Genomic DNA, 15371 nt, shown 5'->3' with positions numbered 1-15371 from the left:
AACACATGAATTCATCTATAATGATAATCCAGTAACATAAAATATGATTCTGAAATGAGACATTCTGCATAATGAGTACTTTTACTTTTGATACTTTAAATACATTTTGATTCTATTACTACTACGATATTTTTGAACTTGTAAGATTTTGAATTGAGGACTTTTACTTGTAAGAGAGTATTTCTACACTGTGGTGTCACTACTTCCACTGAAGTAAATAATCAGTATGTGAGTACTTCTTCCAACACTGAGCATTCGGTGCTGTCACGGTGCGACATTACATAGACTAGCATTCATTTCCTGGAGACTTCCCTAACCATACCCATGACTTGCCTAAACCTCCTCCTTAACCTGCCCTTAACTTAAACCTTAACCTATACCTAACTTGACTCTATCCGTAGTCTAAACCGAACCTAACACTACCCTAACCTTAACCTAAACCTAACCTTTCTTCACCCTAAAATGAGGAAGGCGAGTCCCCACAATGTGACTGTGTCACGGATTTATATCCCCACAACATGAGTAATACCTGGTGACGCACACACATGCACACATAAATACACCATGTGTAAAGTTCCTATCACGCACACACTCTCTCTCTCTCTCAGCAGGTCGATAGCTCACTCATCCACTACAGAGACATACTCATTTATTCTGAGCAGGAAACAAACACACACACACACAAACTATTATCAGTTGTACAAACCATCTGCCCACACCAGACTTCATTCAAAAACGAGCCATTTTAACATTAATCTGCTAATGATTTTACATCTGTTTGGTATAAAATCTGACAAAAAGATATTTTTCAGATCATGACGACTCACTCCTTATTTCAGCATGTAGTGTATCTGCCCAGCAGCTTTAACTTAGATATAAATGTCATCAGTTGGTTCACACCACTCGCTTCCACCCACCGGCACGGAGGACTGGCCATCTGGAGGATTGTTGTCGAGCCGTGGCGAGTCCAGAAACACTGAGACAAAAAGACTAAACACTGTCCTGAAAGCATGATTGTCTGAGTGTGGACAGGTTCGAAGGTCCTTTCTGAAAGGCCATGCTGATCCCTAACCACCATAATGATCCATAATTTAACACATTACTGAAGCAACAACCCTTTCAGGAGCCTCTGTTAATCCATATAACAGTTGTTCATGTCCAGTCTTAACCTGAAAAAACTATACTGATATAATCAAGAATCAACCTCCGAGGCTGAAAAACAAAGTGCTGAAAACTGCAGATCCTCAAATGACAATGAATAACCACTGGTTCCAAGAGCAATCAATCCCCATAGACCCCCATATCAAACTTTACAGCACAAATAAACATGTTTACAGTCTGGCACCAAAAACGTTTTTTGCTCTCTTGCTAAAGTCCTCGTGCATAACAACTGCATATGCATAATTAAGGACGTGTCCGCTGTGAGTGACAGCTAGCCACTAGCCACTACAATCAGTGTAACGTTAAGGTAACATCAACGCTAGACTTCGCTAGGTTGTATGTTAAAGCATAATGTGCGTGTAAAACAGTGAAATCACATTGCAGCATGATTTCAATGTTAACCTAGATGCTGAGTTTGTTATTGGTTGAGCTGGAGTTGGTTATTGAAGCTATATGATAACATAAAATTTGACAGCCAATGAACCCAAACTTTATTTTTTATTAATATTATTACTAAAACAGGCACTTTAACCCCTTGACGCCTGAATTTATTTAGAATTATATTAAAATATTAAATTCTTTGTGTTTTTGCTTGTTTGTTAATTTTTCTGTAGCACATACAATAGATATAAATTTAGGTATGATGCAAATTAGCAACAACAGGCGTAAATGTTTAAATGCAATAAAAATACTTTTTTTCAAAATTCATAAATGTGCAGCATAAAGCCATTCAAAATTCATTTATTTCATCACAACAGCCACAAAATTGGCTTACAACCATTACATTATAACAACAACACAACGGATGAAGTTTTCACTTTGACCGGTCCCACAAGAAACCAGTGCTTGCAAAAGGTTCCTAGGTGTGTGTTGAATATGCACAAACTGGCATTAGAGGAATGCATGCACGATTCAGCTGCAATGTGAATTAAAGCGGTTTGATGCAAATTTGTGACAATTGGCATTAAGGGGATGATTACACTGCAGATCACCTCTGGGCCATGTTTTACACAGTCTATGGATATAATGTAAAGTAAAAGCTGAATGAACAATGAGTTGATTTCACAGCTCAGTTGCTGGTAAAAACACACACGAGTTAAACTGCGACTGCATCTTCAGTCCAAACACGCCAACATCAACCTGTGTTTGAAGTGGGAGGATCATGTTACTAAACAGGCTGGTTATGTAACACACTAACCTAAAATACATCTCCAAATATAACAAACGAGCTCAGGGTGAAGACAGGACAAAGGCAGGCACAAATCTGGTGAGGCGGCTTCAGGGTCAGCGGTTCTACCCCCGGCTCCTCCTGCCAGTGTCCTCGAGTAAAACGCTGAGCATCGAACTGCTGCCAATCTGTGAGTCCACAACTTTTCTAAATTTATTTAAAGTTATTTTTCACAAAACTGTCAAATAAATATGATGCAATGAAGATTTACTTCCCACCAAAGGCGCACAGTGACATGAGAACGGCAACATGAGCGAGTACCGTCAGGTATTTATAAATACTGCGTTCCTGTAAGCCTACAGATTTGTTATGTAGGATAACAGGTTATTTCAATTCACAGTAATCAGTAGTCACGGTAACCAACAGCAATGATGTATGAAAGCGTGGAAACAAATCTGCACCGCTGGGTTTACAATAAGGCTGATCCTGCAGCTTCTGAAAAACTGAAATAATGATTTAATTCTACTAAAACGAAATAAAGTAAAGTCTCATACAGCACGCCGATCACGTCCCAAACCTTCTACTTCTTGTTAATGTCATAATTTCAATCTGAAAAATCATAGAATTCAATTCTGAGGGGATTTGAAACCAAACCATGTGATCCTTTCAGGTCCCCTGTGGTCCCCATGTGGCCCCATGTGGGCTCCGTGTGTTTCACTCTTAATATTTAGTAGACAAAGGAAGTTCTGAGCAGCTCGTCACAGCAGAGATCAGGGACGCCACAATCAGGACATTTTAGTTGACATTTAAACAAATGATTGCGATTTAATCGTCTTCTGTCCCTCACAGGAGCTGTTGTGTTTGGCTTTGACACTAAATCCATGTTGCTCATTTCAATGGCGGCTCACGGAAATGATGCCGCCGTAACTGAAAGGAGTCAATTAATCTTCAAATAGTTTCTGAGAGAGAAAGTTTGATTTTAGACAGCTTGTTCTGCACTGCTGCGAAGGCCCGCCTCCTGACCTCAACCAGCTGATGGTTAGCAGCTAACTCTTACAGACCCGTTTGTGCGGAATCTGACGAGGTTGGCGATCAGGTGATCTCGTGATAACTTGTGAGGGATGCAGCACAGCGACGGCGGAGAGAAGATGATGGTAGTCGTGAGGAAGAACTTAAGGCGAAGAGTGCAGCCGCGTTGGAGAGGAGGCGAGCGTTCAGCAGCCTTCGGGCGCTCTGACACGTTGCACAACACGCCGTCAGTCTGACGCGTCCCTGGAAGAAGACCAGCAGCTGAGAAAACTGCAACGTAAAGGTCGAACTGAGCTCCAGGAAGCTTCTGCTGCAACTTTTCTCCGGTTGAGCAGGAAATGTCACAAAGCTCAGAGCCTCCGCAGAACTTTAAGCAGCTTCTCATTACAAAGAAAAGGTTCAGTTTCCAGGTCACTCGCCCCCCTAATCTTATTTTAACAACCATAAAATCAGCTGCTAGCTGGGGAGAAAAAGAGTTCTTGTGTCTAAAATAATTCACTTCTTCAGAATAAATCATGAGGAACATATTCTACGCCTTTCTACTCTGCTCTGCTTTCAAGATCTGAACTCACTGACTCTCATCTCTCAGACAAATAAACCCCCCAAGATCCAGACTGAAGTCCGAGAAATTAAACTGTCAGCACAAAGACAAGTCAGGTCCAAAAACCATCAAGACAGACATGAGAATTGCCTCAAGATTACTATTTTTTTTTACTAGTGTCAGGTCAAAACCTTCACGGCTGGTTCAAGTCCTCATCTAAAAGATCAGGAAGCATCTGAGACTAAAACACCTGAAGACTGAGACAAGACTTCAACAGGTCTGAGTCCTGAGATGAGTCCAATTTAAAAAAAACAAAACCTTGAGGCCAGAAGTCTCTAATAACTGAGTCCAAGCTCAAATTTCCCCCCAGGGATCAAAAAAGTGTTCTGATTCTGACTGAAGACAAAAACCCTTAAAAACCCTCAAAAATCATGACGAGTCCAGAGCAGAAAGTCCTTGAGACAAACCCGAGGCCACGCTACAAAAACACACACTTAGAAAGGAGACAATGACTGATCGTTTGGCAGATTTTGACAGATCAGCCTTGAAGGTCAAAAACCTTCAAATCTAGTTCAAGTGGTCATTTGAAAGCCCTCGAGAAACGTCTCGTGTCTCTGCTGTCACAAAAACCCAGAGGACCGAGACAAGCCTGCGTCAAAAACCCTCCAAACTCTGCAGAAACTGGGACACATGGAAGAAAACCCACCTGACCCGAGACAAGTTCAACAAAATCTCAACTGTGAGACCAAAGAAAGTCTGAGATCAGACGAGCGTGTCCTCACCTTCCATCACGTAGACCAGAGAGCCCACGTCGCCCTCTTCGATGATGCAGGCGTCTTTGCCATAATCCACCGGGTACATGCAGTCCACGATCTCCTGGATCTGAGACAGCTCCAGGTTCTTCATGAAGTCGTTATCCAAGATGGCCTCCTTTATCATCTCCTTCGACCTGAGAGGAGAAAACAGACACCGTCAGCTGACCGGCTCTGTAGGGTGGACACTGAGGAAGTCAGACGATCCAACAGGAAAAAAAGCAGATTAGAGGAAATCAATATTTGCTTTAAAACATCTGTAGCAGGATGAACATCTGCAGAGTCTCAGCGTCGAAATCTGTGTGTACAAATAATTATTTTGTGCAAAACAATAAAATGATGGAATAATAATTCAATGGAAAGACTCAGCATCATTATAGACGCAGTAAAGTCAACTAATGTAAAAACAGGCAACTACACTCTGTATTATTATGCATAATGTATAAACATAATTAGGAATAATAATACAACACACACACACAATCATGTTGTTGTCTGACTTCAAATCTTTCTATAAACACAGAGACAGAAACAGACTCACTGTTTTAGCCCTCAGGTGAACCATGAAATGACTTTGTGTATGTGTGTGTGTGTGTGTGTGTGTGTGCGTGTGTGTGCGTGTGTGTGTGTGTGTGTGCGTGTGTGTGTGTGTGTGTGTGTGTGTGATTATTAATGTCTGATCACTCCTGAATGAGCATTAAACGAACGCCACCTGCTCCAGAGCAGGAAACATCCTGCAAAGCTTGGAAGCTACATCGAATTGTCTTCGAAGAAGATTTTGATGCATCTGTGTGACACTGAAGAGGATCTGAAACTAAAGTTCAGGAGGAGTTTCTCTCACATCTTCTGCTCAATAACAGCAGTTTGATTAATAACTTTAACATTAATGGATGTTTATCTCTGCTGGCGTCACCGTCTTCATTTCTCATTAATGTGAGTTTGATCAGCAGCAGTGAAACCACAGTTTAATGTCAGACAGCCTGAAAGCTACAGACTCTCCTGATTACAGACAGTGAACTAACCACAGAGTCCACTATCCTGCTGTTATTACAGACATTGAACTAACCACAGACACTCATCTGTCCTGCTGTTATTACAGACAGTGAACTGACCACAGACTCTCAACTGTCCTGATGTTTCTACAGACAGTGAACTAACCACAGACACTACACTATCCTGCTGTTATTACTGACAGTGAACTAACCACATACACTCATCTGTCCTGCTGTTACTACAGACAGTGAACTAACCACAGACACTCCACTGTCCTGCTGTTATTACTGACAGTGAACTAACCACAGACACTCATCTGTCCTGCTGTTATTACTGACAGTGAACTAACCACAGACGGTCCACTGTCCTGCTCTTATTACTGACAGTGAACTAACCACAGACACTCCACTGTCCTGCTGTTACTACAGACAGTGAACTAACCACAGACACTCCACTGTCCTGCTGTTCCTACAGACAGTGAACTAACCACAGACACTCCACTGTCCTGCTGTTACTACAGACAGTGAACTAACCACAGACACTCCACTGTCCTGCTGTTACTACAGACAGTGAACTAACCACAGACACTCCACTGTCCTGCTGTTACTACAGACAGTGAACTAACCACAGACACTCCACTGTCCTGCTGTTACTACAGACAGTGAACTAACCACAGACACTCCACTGTCCTGCTGTTACTACAGACAGTGAACTAACCACAGACAGAGGGAGGAGGATATTACAGCAGAGCTAAAGGTTTCCTTCCTTCCAGAGAGGAGGCAACAGAGCCAAAGTTCAGAGGTCGACGAGGGAAAGAAGGAAATAAAGATGGACAGACTTTCATATCCTGCACTGGGATCACTTTCCATCCAACCACGTTCATGTTTTCAGCAGAAGAAAAAGTAACTCGACAGAAATCCTTTAAAATAACACGACGGAACATCAACACAGTAAGAGAGAAGCCGTAGTCACTGCAGGTGAGGAGAGAGGCCGACTGCAGGTACGAGTTCCATCACAACAGGTAGAAAACTGATTCTGAGCCAGTACAAACATTTAACTACAACTACAAAATACTCAGGCGATGACAATACTGACCCAAAGCAGCAACGTCGTCAATACAAGATAACAAAATAATCTCTACACTGTCAACGATGTGCATCAACACTACAAGTAGAAATACCCTCAGTACACGTACAAACGTTCATTTTCAAGCACAAATGTCATCGTTACAAGTAAAAATGTCACCGCTGCACGCTGAAACGCTGTTAGTCCAGGTAGAAGTTCCTTCAGAACGAGAAGAATAAATGCAAGCAGAAATACTCTCATTAAATGTAGAAACAGCTATTTTTCAAATGGACATGTCAAATCTTTTAGCAGAAAATGGTCTTACTACAAGTAGAAGTGTGTTCGCTACAGTCAACCGTCAGTGCAACCAGCAGAGACATCAGGATTACTCCTACAAACGGTTTGACTGCATGTAAAAACATCAGTGCTGCACAGGTACACCGTGAGATGTTTCAGTGAGGGGAAGCAGAACAGGAGCACACGCACACACACACACACACACACACACACACGACCCATGGGCGGGAGACCTTATTATTGCGTATTTTTCTTCACGCCTACTGACAGAAACGTTCACGCTTACACTCATATTATCCACCGTAAGAAAGCTCAGATTCACATGAGTCCATTGATGCTAAACACATAAAATCACAACAGCAGACAAACAACCGGTTTTAAAATTGACGTCTCTCAGGGATCCATAGATCGATAAGACTCAGGCACCGTATATCAAGGATTACAGTGCTAATAATAATAGCAATAATAATTATAAACTTTATTTGTATAGAAACTTTCATACAGGAATTGGAGCTCAGAGTAGAAGGAAAGGAAGGAAATCGCCTGCAACCAAGTGAGTGCTTCACATAGAAAAGACAGAAATCAGATGGAGGATAAAACCCACTTGATAATAATAAGGAAAATAAAGACAATGCACAAAACCATAGAATAAGATGATAAAAAACAGGTAAAAACAGATTATGTAGGACACACAAAATTAAATAAAATACAACATTTTAAAAGAAGTGCAGCAGTGCATAAGCACAAGGCAAAGCACAAAAGTTTCAGACCTGCATCAGGAACCAATAGCTAGCTAGTTAACTAACAAAGTTTAGCTTTCTTGAAAGCATTCAGCGAGCTGCTTCCCTGACATCTGTGGGAAGTTTTATCCAGAGCTTTGAGGCATAATGGACAAAGGCTGCAGCCCCGGTTTTCTTTCGACTGTTTCTGTAAACCTGCAGTAGACCAGCAGCAGACAATGCAAACAATAAACAAGGGAATTAGCGATGTAAATAAATAAAATAAACAGTGACATTACACACCGTCTGAACCATGCATGCACTCAAAAAAAAGCTCTAAACTGACGTTGGGTAAACCTTGAAAGGATGTTTCAGATTCATTTTTTGGGAGTAAAAATTTTCACTGTTGCAGCTAAGATTCTAAGCAGCTGCCACTAGGGGGGGCTGCAGTCCCAGCACCGCCCCACCTCCCCAACTGCAGAGATATCATGATATAGATGTTCGCGGATGGAAAACCATCGCATCGTGACAGACAGGACGTCGTCGCTTTCAAAATAAGAGTCCTCTCTCAGCAGCAGATCTGTGACAGCTGAGTCTCAGCTGATCATTAACTCGTCTGCTGTGATGAGCTGAAAACGCTTATGAAGCCTTACTGCAGACAAACAGGAGAGCTGGTGGGCGTTCACAGCCTACACACACTTTACTGTAATACTTTTATGTTTTAAAATAACACCCGCACACACACGCACACACACACACACACACACACACACACACAAAGGCAAGCTGCAGGATGCTGACAGTCAGAAGTGGTGGGATGGTAAATGAAACCCTGTCAGCTGCTCTGTGTGTGTGTGTGTGTGTGTGTGTGTGTGTGTGTGTGTGTGTGTGTGTGTGTGTGTGTGTGTGGGCGGCCACATGGATTAAAAACCAACACAGTGGTTGTTATTGCTGGCATGGACAGACCTAAAACACATCGTATTACAGTGAGCTCTGAGAAATGGATGCTAGCAGAGGGTGAGTTCATGTCAGGCAGCATTTACAGACGCTCTCGTGTGATTTACTTCCATTTACTTCCTTCACTTCCATGAAATTCAGGGACTTGAGCCCCACTGATTACTGTACGAAGACATGTCAACACAAACAGAAACATAATGTATGAACTACTATGATACATATCATCACGATGGACAAAATGAAAAGAAGCATCACTGCTACAAACACAAAAAATAAAAGTAGAAACTTGACTGGAACGAGTAGAAACATGTTTCCAATTAGAAATAAATCTGTTAAAAGTAGAAACTTCATCACTGGAAGCAAAAGTACAAAAATGTCAGTACAGTACAAATGTCATCAGCGCCAGTCCAAACTCATTTTTAGAAGCAGATACAGAAAGGCGGAGCTGCATCAGACCAGTTCCTACAAAATAAGACCACGTTCTCCTCACACCGTCCAGGTCTGATGGGAACACGAACTGAAGGTTTCGGACGTGCTGTTCAGACCAGCTGAATGCCGCAGCCTCCTGCTGTCTGCTTAATGAGGAAACCCAGAGGGAGGAGGACCACCTGCTGCACAGGTACAAACTGAGCAGGTCCATCGCAGTTCATCTGACACAGTCAGCCAGTGTGTGGGAGTCACAGAGGCTGAGCTCTAACGTCAAGGTTCAGCCCGGCAAACATTTCTCTGCCTGGCTGCTTTTCACTGTATCTGTGATGACTGATGTGTAAAGATATATGACCTTTTACTGAAGCGGTTCTATATGTGTGGCTCTAAATGTGCACGGTGGCCCCTGAAGGCTGCAGTGTTAGAAGGAACAACATGCTAATGATTTATTCTCATATGTCTTAATCCAACCAATCAGCACTGGCCAAGTTTCCAACCATGTTCAATACGACTTTAAACCAAATTGCCAGAAAATTGTCAGAAGTTTGCACAGTAGCTGTGGTTTGCCAGCCGTGTTATTGTTTACTTCTACTTTCCAAAACCAGAAACCGGCTGAGCCTGGCTGAGAATACTGCAAAATAAATCCATTTAACAGTTTCATACTCCAATGAAACAGCATGCAGTCTGCAGTACAGACGGCCGAGTCTGCAGTACAGACCGCCAAGTCTGTAGTACAGACCGCCGAGTCTGCAGTACAGACTGCATGCTGTTTTTGTTTGCTGGTGGTACGTAGTAGATCTTTACGAGCGCAGCAATTCTCTCCTCCTGTCCTCAGGTGCTACTCACTGCTCATTTTTACCTTTTTGCGGTTCTGATGAGAACCTGCTGAAACTTCCTGTAATTCGTCTTCCAAGTCCGAACCACTGAAAAATATTTTCACAGTCTAAACAAACCAAACCACGCCATGCTTCGGCTGTTTGGTTCCAGCAATGACGGAAGTAATGACTGAGTGGACAAGAGCAGGACTTCAGACTCAAAGTCTGGTTTATGGATGTAGGTCAGCATCCAGCTACGAAGGAAGACAACGTCCTCATTCTTCATCCTCCTACAAAGCTCTGAATGGATCAGCTGTTTTAAAGCCGCTTGCAAAGTTCTCTTTGTATCAAAGATGAATGTCCCGATTTGTCTGAGGATCCTCTCAGCTGAGTTTTAACAGCGGAACAAGCAGAAACGGAACAGTTTGTGGCACCACATGAACATCAGGAGCCGGTCTATAAACCGATGTTTAGGACAGGTACTACAGCTGTCGTCCGTCCCTGCATGTCATCTGCGCTGTCACACACACCTTTTCATATTCAGGTGTGTATAAATAAAGATCTGTGACAGCAGCAGCTGTCGGGTGTTTTTCCTTCAGTTTCTTCTCCAGCAGAGACGACCTGCAGCTCCTGATCACATCAGGAAACTGAAATCTCAGAGACAGACATCTGAAAACTTGGACAAACTAATCTGATAACAGAGGAGAGATTAATATTCACTCTCAGAGGGTATAAATGGGTTCCCTTCCCCCCCACCGGTGCAGCGGGGACTGATGGGAGCATTTTGTTCATTTTGTTAATCTACCTGGAGGCCTGCAGGAGTTCTGCTGGCAGCCTCCACTCACCTGCCTGCTTTTCATCAGACGCTTGCTGCGGCGCACCGCTGAGTTCAAACATCTCCATGAGAACAGACGGGTTTCCTGAGCAGAGCCTGGTGGGCATCCACAGCCAGCTCACTTTAACGGTCTACTGCTTCTCTAAGCACAGCAGAGTTTAACCGGCAACCACAGAAGAAGAACAGAGGATTTCCTCACGAGTCAGAACGACAATGGTTCCTTCATTTAAAGAGCTTGAAATGGCAATATAATGACAACATGTTCGTGTCTCCTCCCAACAGTAAAAACATCACAAACCAGAAGTTTAGCTTCAAACAAAGCGAACTGTTCGCGACAAGAATTTGATTTACACTTTAAGACCAAAGTTCTTCCAAAAGGAATCACGTCTTCAGTTTCAAACAGAGTGAGTTAAAGGGCTGCTGACATCTGACTGTTGAGGCCGAGAAGAACATGGACCCTGAGATGAAAGGTCTCAGGAGCTGGTCTGCTAACATGAGCAAACTTACAAAGCTAGCTAGCATATATTTATTATTGTTAACCTCACCGTGGAGCCCTGCACTTTGAAAAATTAAGCTAAAGGCGTACCCAGTACCTTGTAACATGAGGCCAAGCTGTCCTGACCTGCAGTGTCCATATGTCATATCTTTTTATTGTATATTAAACAAATATAATAAAAAATGTTTTACATTTTTAATTGGAGGTCTGCTAAATGTGAACTTAATGTTAGCATTATAACATGCTAATATTGTGACATGCTAAAATTTAGCCTGATAGAGAAAGATCTGATAAATGTTTCCATCATTTTTGAATCTCTCAGACTTGCGCTGCCAAAAAATGAGGAATCATCACAAGTCCATGGACTTATTGTGATGGAGACTGGACAGATACCACTGTAGGAAAGCTAAACTGACCCATTAAGTTTAACAACCAACACATAAAATGGACTTACTGTGGGCTCTTGGGGTAAAAGGGCAGGGTGACGTGGCTGAGGTCAGCGATGTCGCAGGCGGTGGGCTCAGCGGAAATGGCCTGCCGTTTGCTGCGGTGCTGGTCTGGCTGCAGGACGAGGCTTTGCTGCTGGGCCTGGACCTGCTGGGCGGTGGCGGGACGGAGCACGGACCGGTACTTGTCCAGCTCGTTCTGCAGCCGCTGGATCAGCTCATCCTTCTGATCCAGTTCCAACTCCAGCTCATCGATCAGGGTGTCGCGCTGCCGTAGCTCCTCAATCTTCTCCTGCAGGGCATACTGAAGATCCCGTAGGGTGCCCATTGGTTCTCTGAGGGGGGGTCCCCCAGTTCTTGGGGTTCCTCTAGAGTGTTCGGGGTTCTCTGTGGTCCCCAGATTTCCTGTGAATTTTGATGATCTGTCCACAGATTTTCTTTGGGTCAGGGTTCCTCAGGACTACGTCAGCTTGACTTCTTCAGAGTCTTGGTGAATTCTAAGATGTGCAAAGGTGCACCCTTTTCTCAGGGTCTTCTTGGTATCTCCAGCATTCATTAGAAGAGCCTTGGGATCCCCCAAAGATCTATAGCAATCCTAATGTACCTTTGAGCTATGGTTCCTCAGGGCACTTGTTTCTCTTGGTTCCACCAAATGTGTCCACAAGATTTCCTTGGGGTCTTGAGAGTCTGTCTTGATTTTCTCAGAGTGATTTCTCAGGGTTCCTCTAGGATCAGTAGCATCCCAAGAGCTTCTCAAAACATCTTAAGGGCCCTCAGGTTTCTTCTGGGGTTCCCTGGGGTAACTTAGAGTTGTCTCAAGGATGAGTTGGATGTATAGCTTTCCTCAGAGCTACTCAAAGAGTTCTTGTGGGGTTCGTTGGGGTACTGCAGAATTCCCCCAGGTTCTCAGAAGGCCCCTACTTTTCCTCTGGGTCTTGAAAGTAAATCTAGTGTTTTTAAGAGAGGCTTTCAGGGTCCCTCTAGGATCTGCAGCGATCCATTATGTTTTCTTAAGCATCTTTGCGGTCCCTGGGTCATTCTGTGGCTCCCTAAGGCCTTAAAAGTTTCTCTAGAGGTTCTCAGAAGCGTTCTTCAGGGTTCCTCCAGATTTAAAGCGTTCTTAAGAGCCTCTAAAAAAAGCTTTTAGGGGCCTTGGCGTCTTCTGGCTCTCTCTCGTTACTATAGGAGTTTTGTTAGACTTTCGACACTTCCTGGAGGTCACAAGGGTCCCCCTAGAGTGTCTTTATATAATTATATTTCTCTGAGATTTTTAACAGTCTCAAGGGTCCTTAATTTTCCTCTGGGGATTCTCGGGGCTCTTCTGAGTCACCTCCTGGGTTTTCTCACATACTCAGCAGTCAACAAGATTTTCTTGGGATTTGTAGGGTTGCTCTTGACTTTCCCAAGGGGGGGTTTCAAGGTTCTTTTAAGATTCTTACTGGCATCATCAGACCTTCAATGGTCTTTAATTTCTTTTGGGGTTCCTTAAGATACTTCAGTGTTTGTCCAGATTTTCAAAAAACCCACATTTAAGACATGATTTATAGCATTTTACAAAGTTTTGGAGTTTCATTGGGCTCTTCAGAGTCTCCTCTTGGTTCTCTTCAGATCCCTTTAGTATTTCTCAGATGGGTTTTTCAAGGTTCCTCCTCTATTGTACATATTAGTATCAGTACATATCAGCAAGAGTCAGAGCTGCCGTATGACCCAAAAGGTTCTCCTGGGTAGTCCAAAGACTTCAAAATTTAAATGTTCATTTGATTTTTAGTGGTTTTTGAGGCTAACCATGGTCTCTCCTCTTGTAGTCCTTAAAACCCTTAAAATCCTCAGGGTCCCTCTAATAAGTTCATTAGAGTTAAAGTTATCTGTTCCGTCTTCCAGGAAGGAAATGCGATTTATATAAAATAAATCAAACTGGAAAACAAGAGAAAATAACTGCAGCTCAGGGCTTCGTCCTTCCTTCAAATGAAATTATGATTTGGGGAAAAAAGCGAATAATGAAGTGGAAAACGGGGGAATCTTTCACCGCTTCCAGGACTTCTTCTCCTCCAGGAAACACAACTACAGCAGATGCATCATGGTGAAGAATAGAACAAACAAATTACAAAAATCCAAGTGAGTAAAACAAAGTTGAAAGAGTGTCCTGGTGGGTTAAACTTACATCCAGAGGATCCACGATTTTCAAATCAAGACTGTAAAATAATGGAAAATCTTCCACTTTTAAACTCCTCAAAATGGTCCCAGCAGAAGTGAAACATCAGTTTCCTGTGGCTTGAATTTATTCTCCAAGAGGATTCAAGTTGAGTAAACACCTGCAGGAGGATCCAGGTGAGGGAATCAAACATGTGAACATGTCTGAATGGTCTGAAGCTCAGCCAGGTGCTGGACGAAAAGTAGAAAACGTGTCTCAGAAATGCGCAGAGCAGCGAAGTGAGGAGGAAAAGTGCGATGACTGACTGAGATCCAAAAAAACAAAGAAACAGGGAGAAGAAGAAAAACCAGAAGAGCCGCAGGGATCCAGAACAAACGAACCCCTCACCTCACTTTGGGTTTGATCCTCGAGGCGGAGACCAGGAGGACTGACACGTGTGGAAACAGAAAATATTCCGATTTGAAATGAGACCAAGACCGGCGCACACGTGAAGTACTGATTCAGGTGCGAACGGAACCAGCGGCGGAGGAAAGCAGCGGACAAACGGCGGAAAACAAAGCTGCGGATCCGGAGGAGATGAAGTCAGTGATCGGGGAGTCGAGAGAGGATGTGGAGCTGCAGATCTGGTCCGATTTAATCACCCTCATTAGTTTAATTAGTTTAATGCGGAGCAGCAGGAGCTTTGACGGACGACTGAAACCGGGAGAGGAGCGCGACTCTGCGGCTAAAAGTTGGTCTGCCTCAACCCCTCCTCCTCCTCCTCCTCATCTCTCCGCGCTGCTCTTCATCAGAATGATCATTTCCATCTGATTTAAAGTTCATCAGCACAACAAGGAAACTATTTTCTTTGTTATTGGTTTGGATGAATTTCCAGAATTAACTCATCTCCGTTATAAACTAACGCAGGTCGCAGGGACACTATCACTGTGATGTTGTCACAGTAACACTGCAATATTAAAAAGATCTGGCTTTTACAATTAAATATTGCCTGTTAATCATCAAAAACACATTAAAATCAAAGAAAACCTCATTCCACAAATGAATTTCATTTTTACTCATCCCCATTAAATCCTCCTGCTGACAAACAGATGACCAGAGACCAGTTTCCTGCTGAAATCAGCATTTTTAGAATTTCATGTGATTCAGATTCTTACTAAATGACGCATTTGATTAGTCATACCAAGTAATGGATTACACAGACTGTAGATCAGACAGCAGCTGTGTGGTAATGTTACTTTCTGCTGTAACACCATCTGGTCTCTGTGTGCCAGTTTGTGATCATCTGATCCAGCATATCTGTTTATTTGATATTAGGGAATGTGCACCACATATACTGAACATAATATTAACTAAAATAATAAATAATGGAGTTATTAAAATTCTGACACAGGGCCACTCGACAACATATAACTTCAACATCAGATTAAAGTGCAGAGGCCGTCACTGCTTCATATTACCA

The 15371-nt window shown here is 43.0% G+C and overlaps 1 protein-coding gene across 1 annotated transcript in view; it reads right to left on the bottom strand.

Moving 5' to 3' along the window:
- LOC121624547 (cGMP-dependent protein kinase 1-like) overlaps positions 1-12088 on the bottom strand; it is a 42279-nt gene extending 30191 nt beyond the window's left edge. Inside the window, exons 1-2 of the mRNA XM_041962300.1 lie at positions 11769-12088; positions 4682-4848 (exon numbers count right to left, since the gene is read on the bottom strand). Coding sequence (XP_041818234.1) covers positions 4682-4848; positions 11769-12088 — 487 coding nt within the window. The remainder of the gene's footprint in view (positions 1-4681; positions 4849-11768) is intronic.
- Between the last annotated feature and the right edge of the window lie 3283 nt (positions 12089-15371).

This window comes from Chelmon rostratus, chromosome 21 (genome assembly GCF_017976325.1).
Source record: "Chelmon rostratus isolate fCheRos1 chromosome 21, fCheRos1.pri, whole genome shotgun sequence".
In the NCBI taxonomy this organism is placed as follows: Eukaryota; Metazoa; Chordata; class Actinopteri; order Chaetodontiformes; family Chaetodontidae; genus Chelmon; species Chelmon rostratus.
The sequence above is the reverse complement of the archived record's forward strand: the minus strand, read 5'-3'. Positions and strand labels throughout refer to the sequence as shown.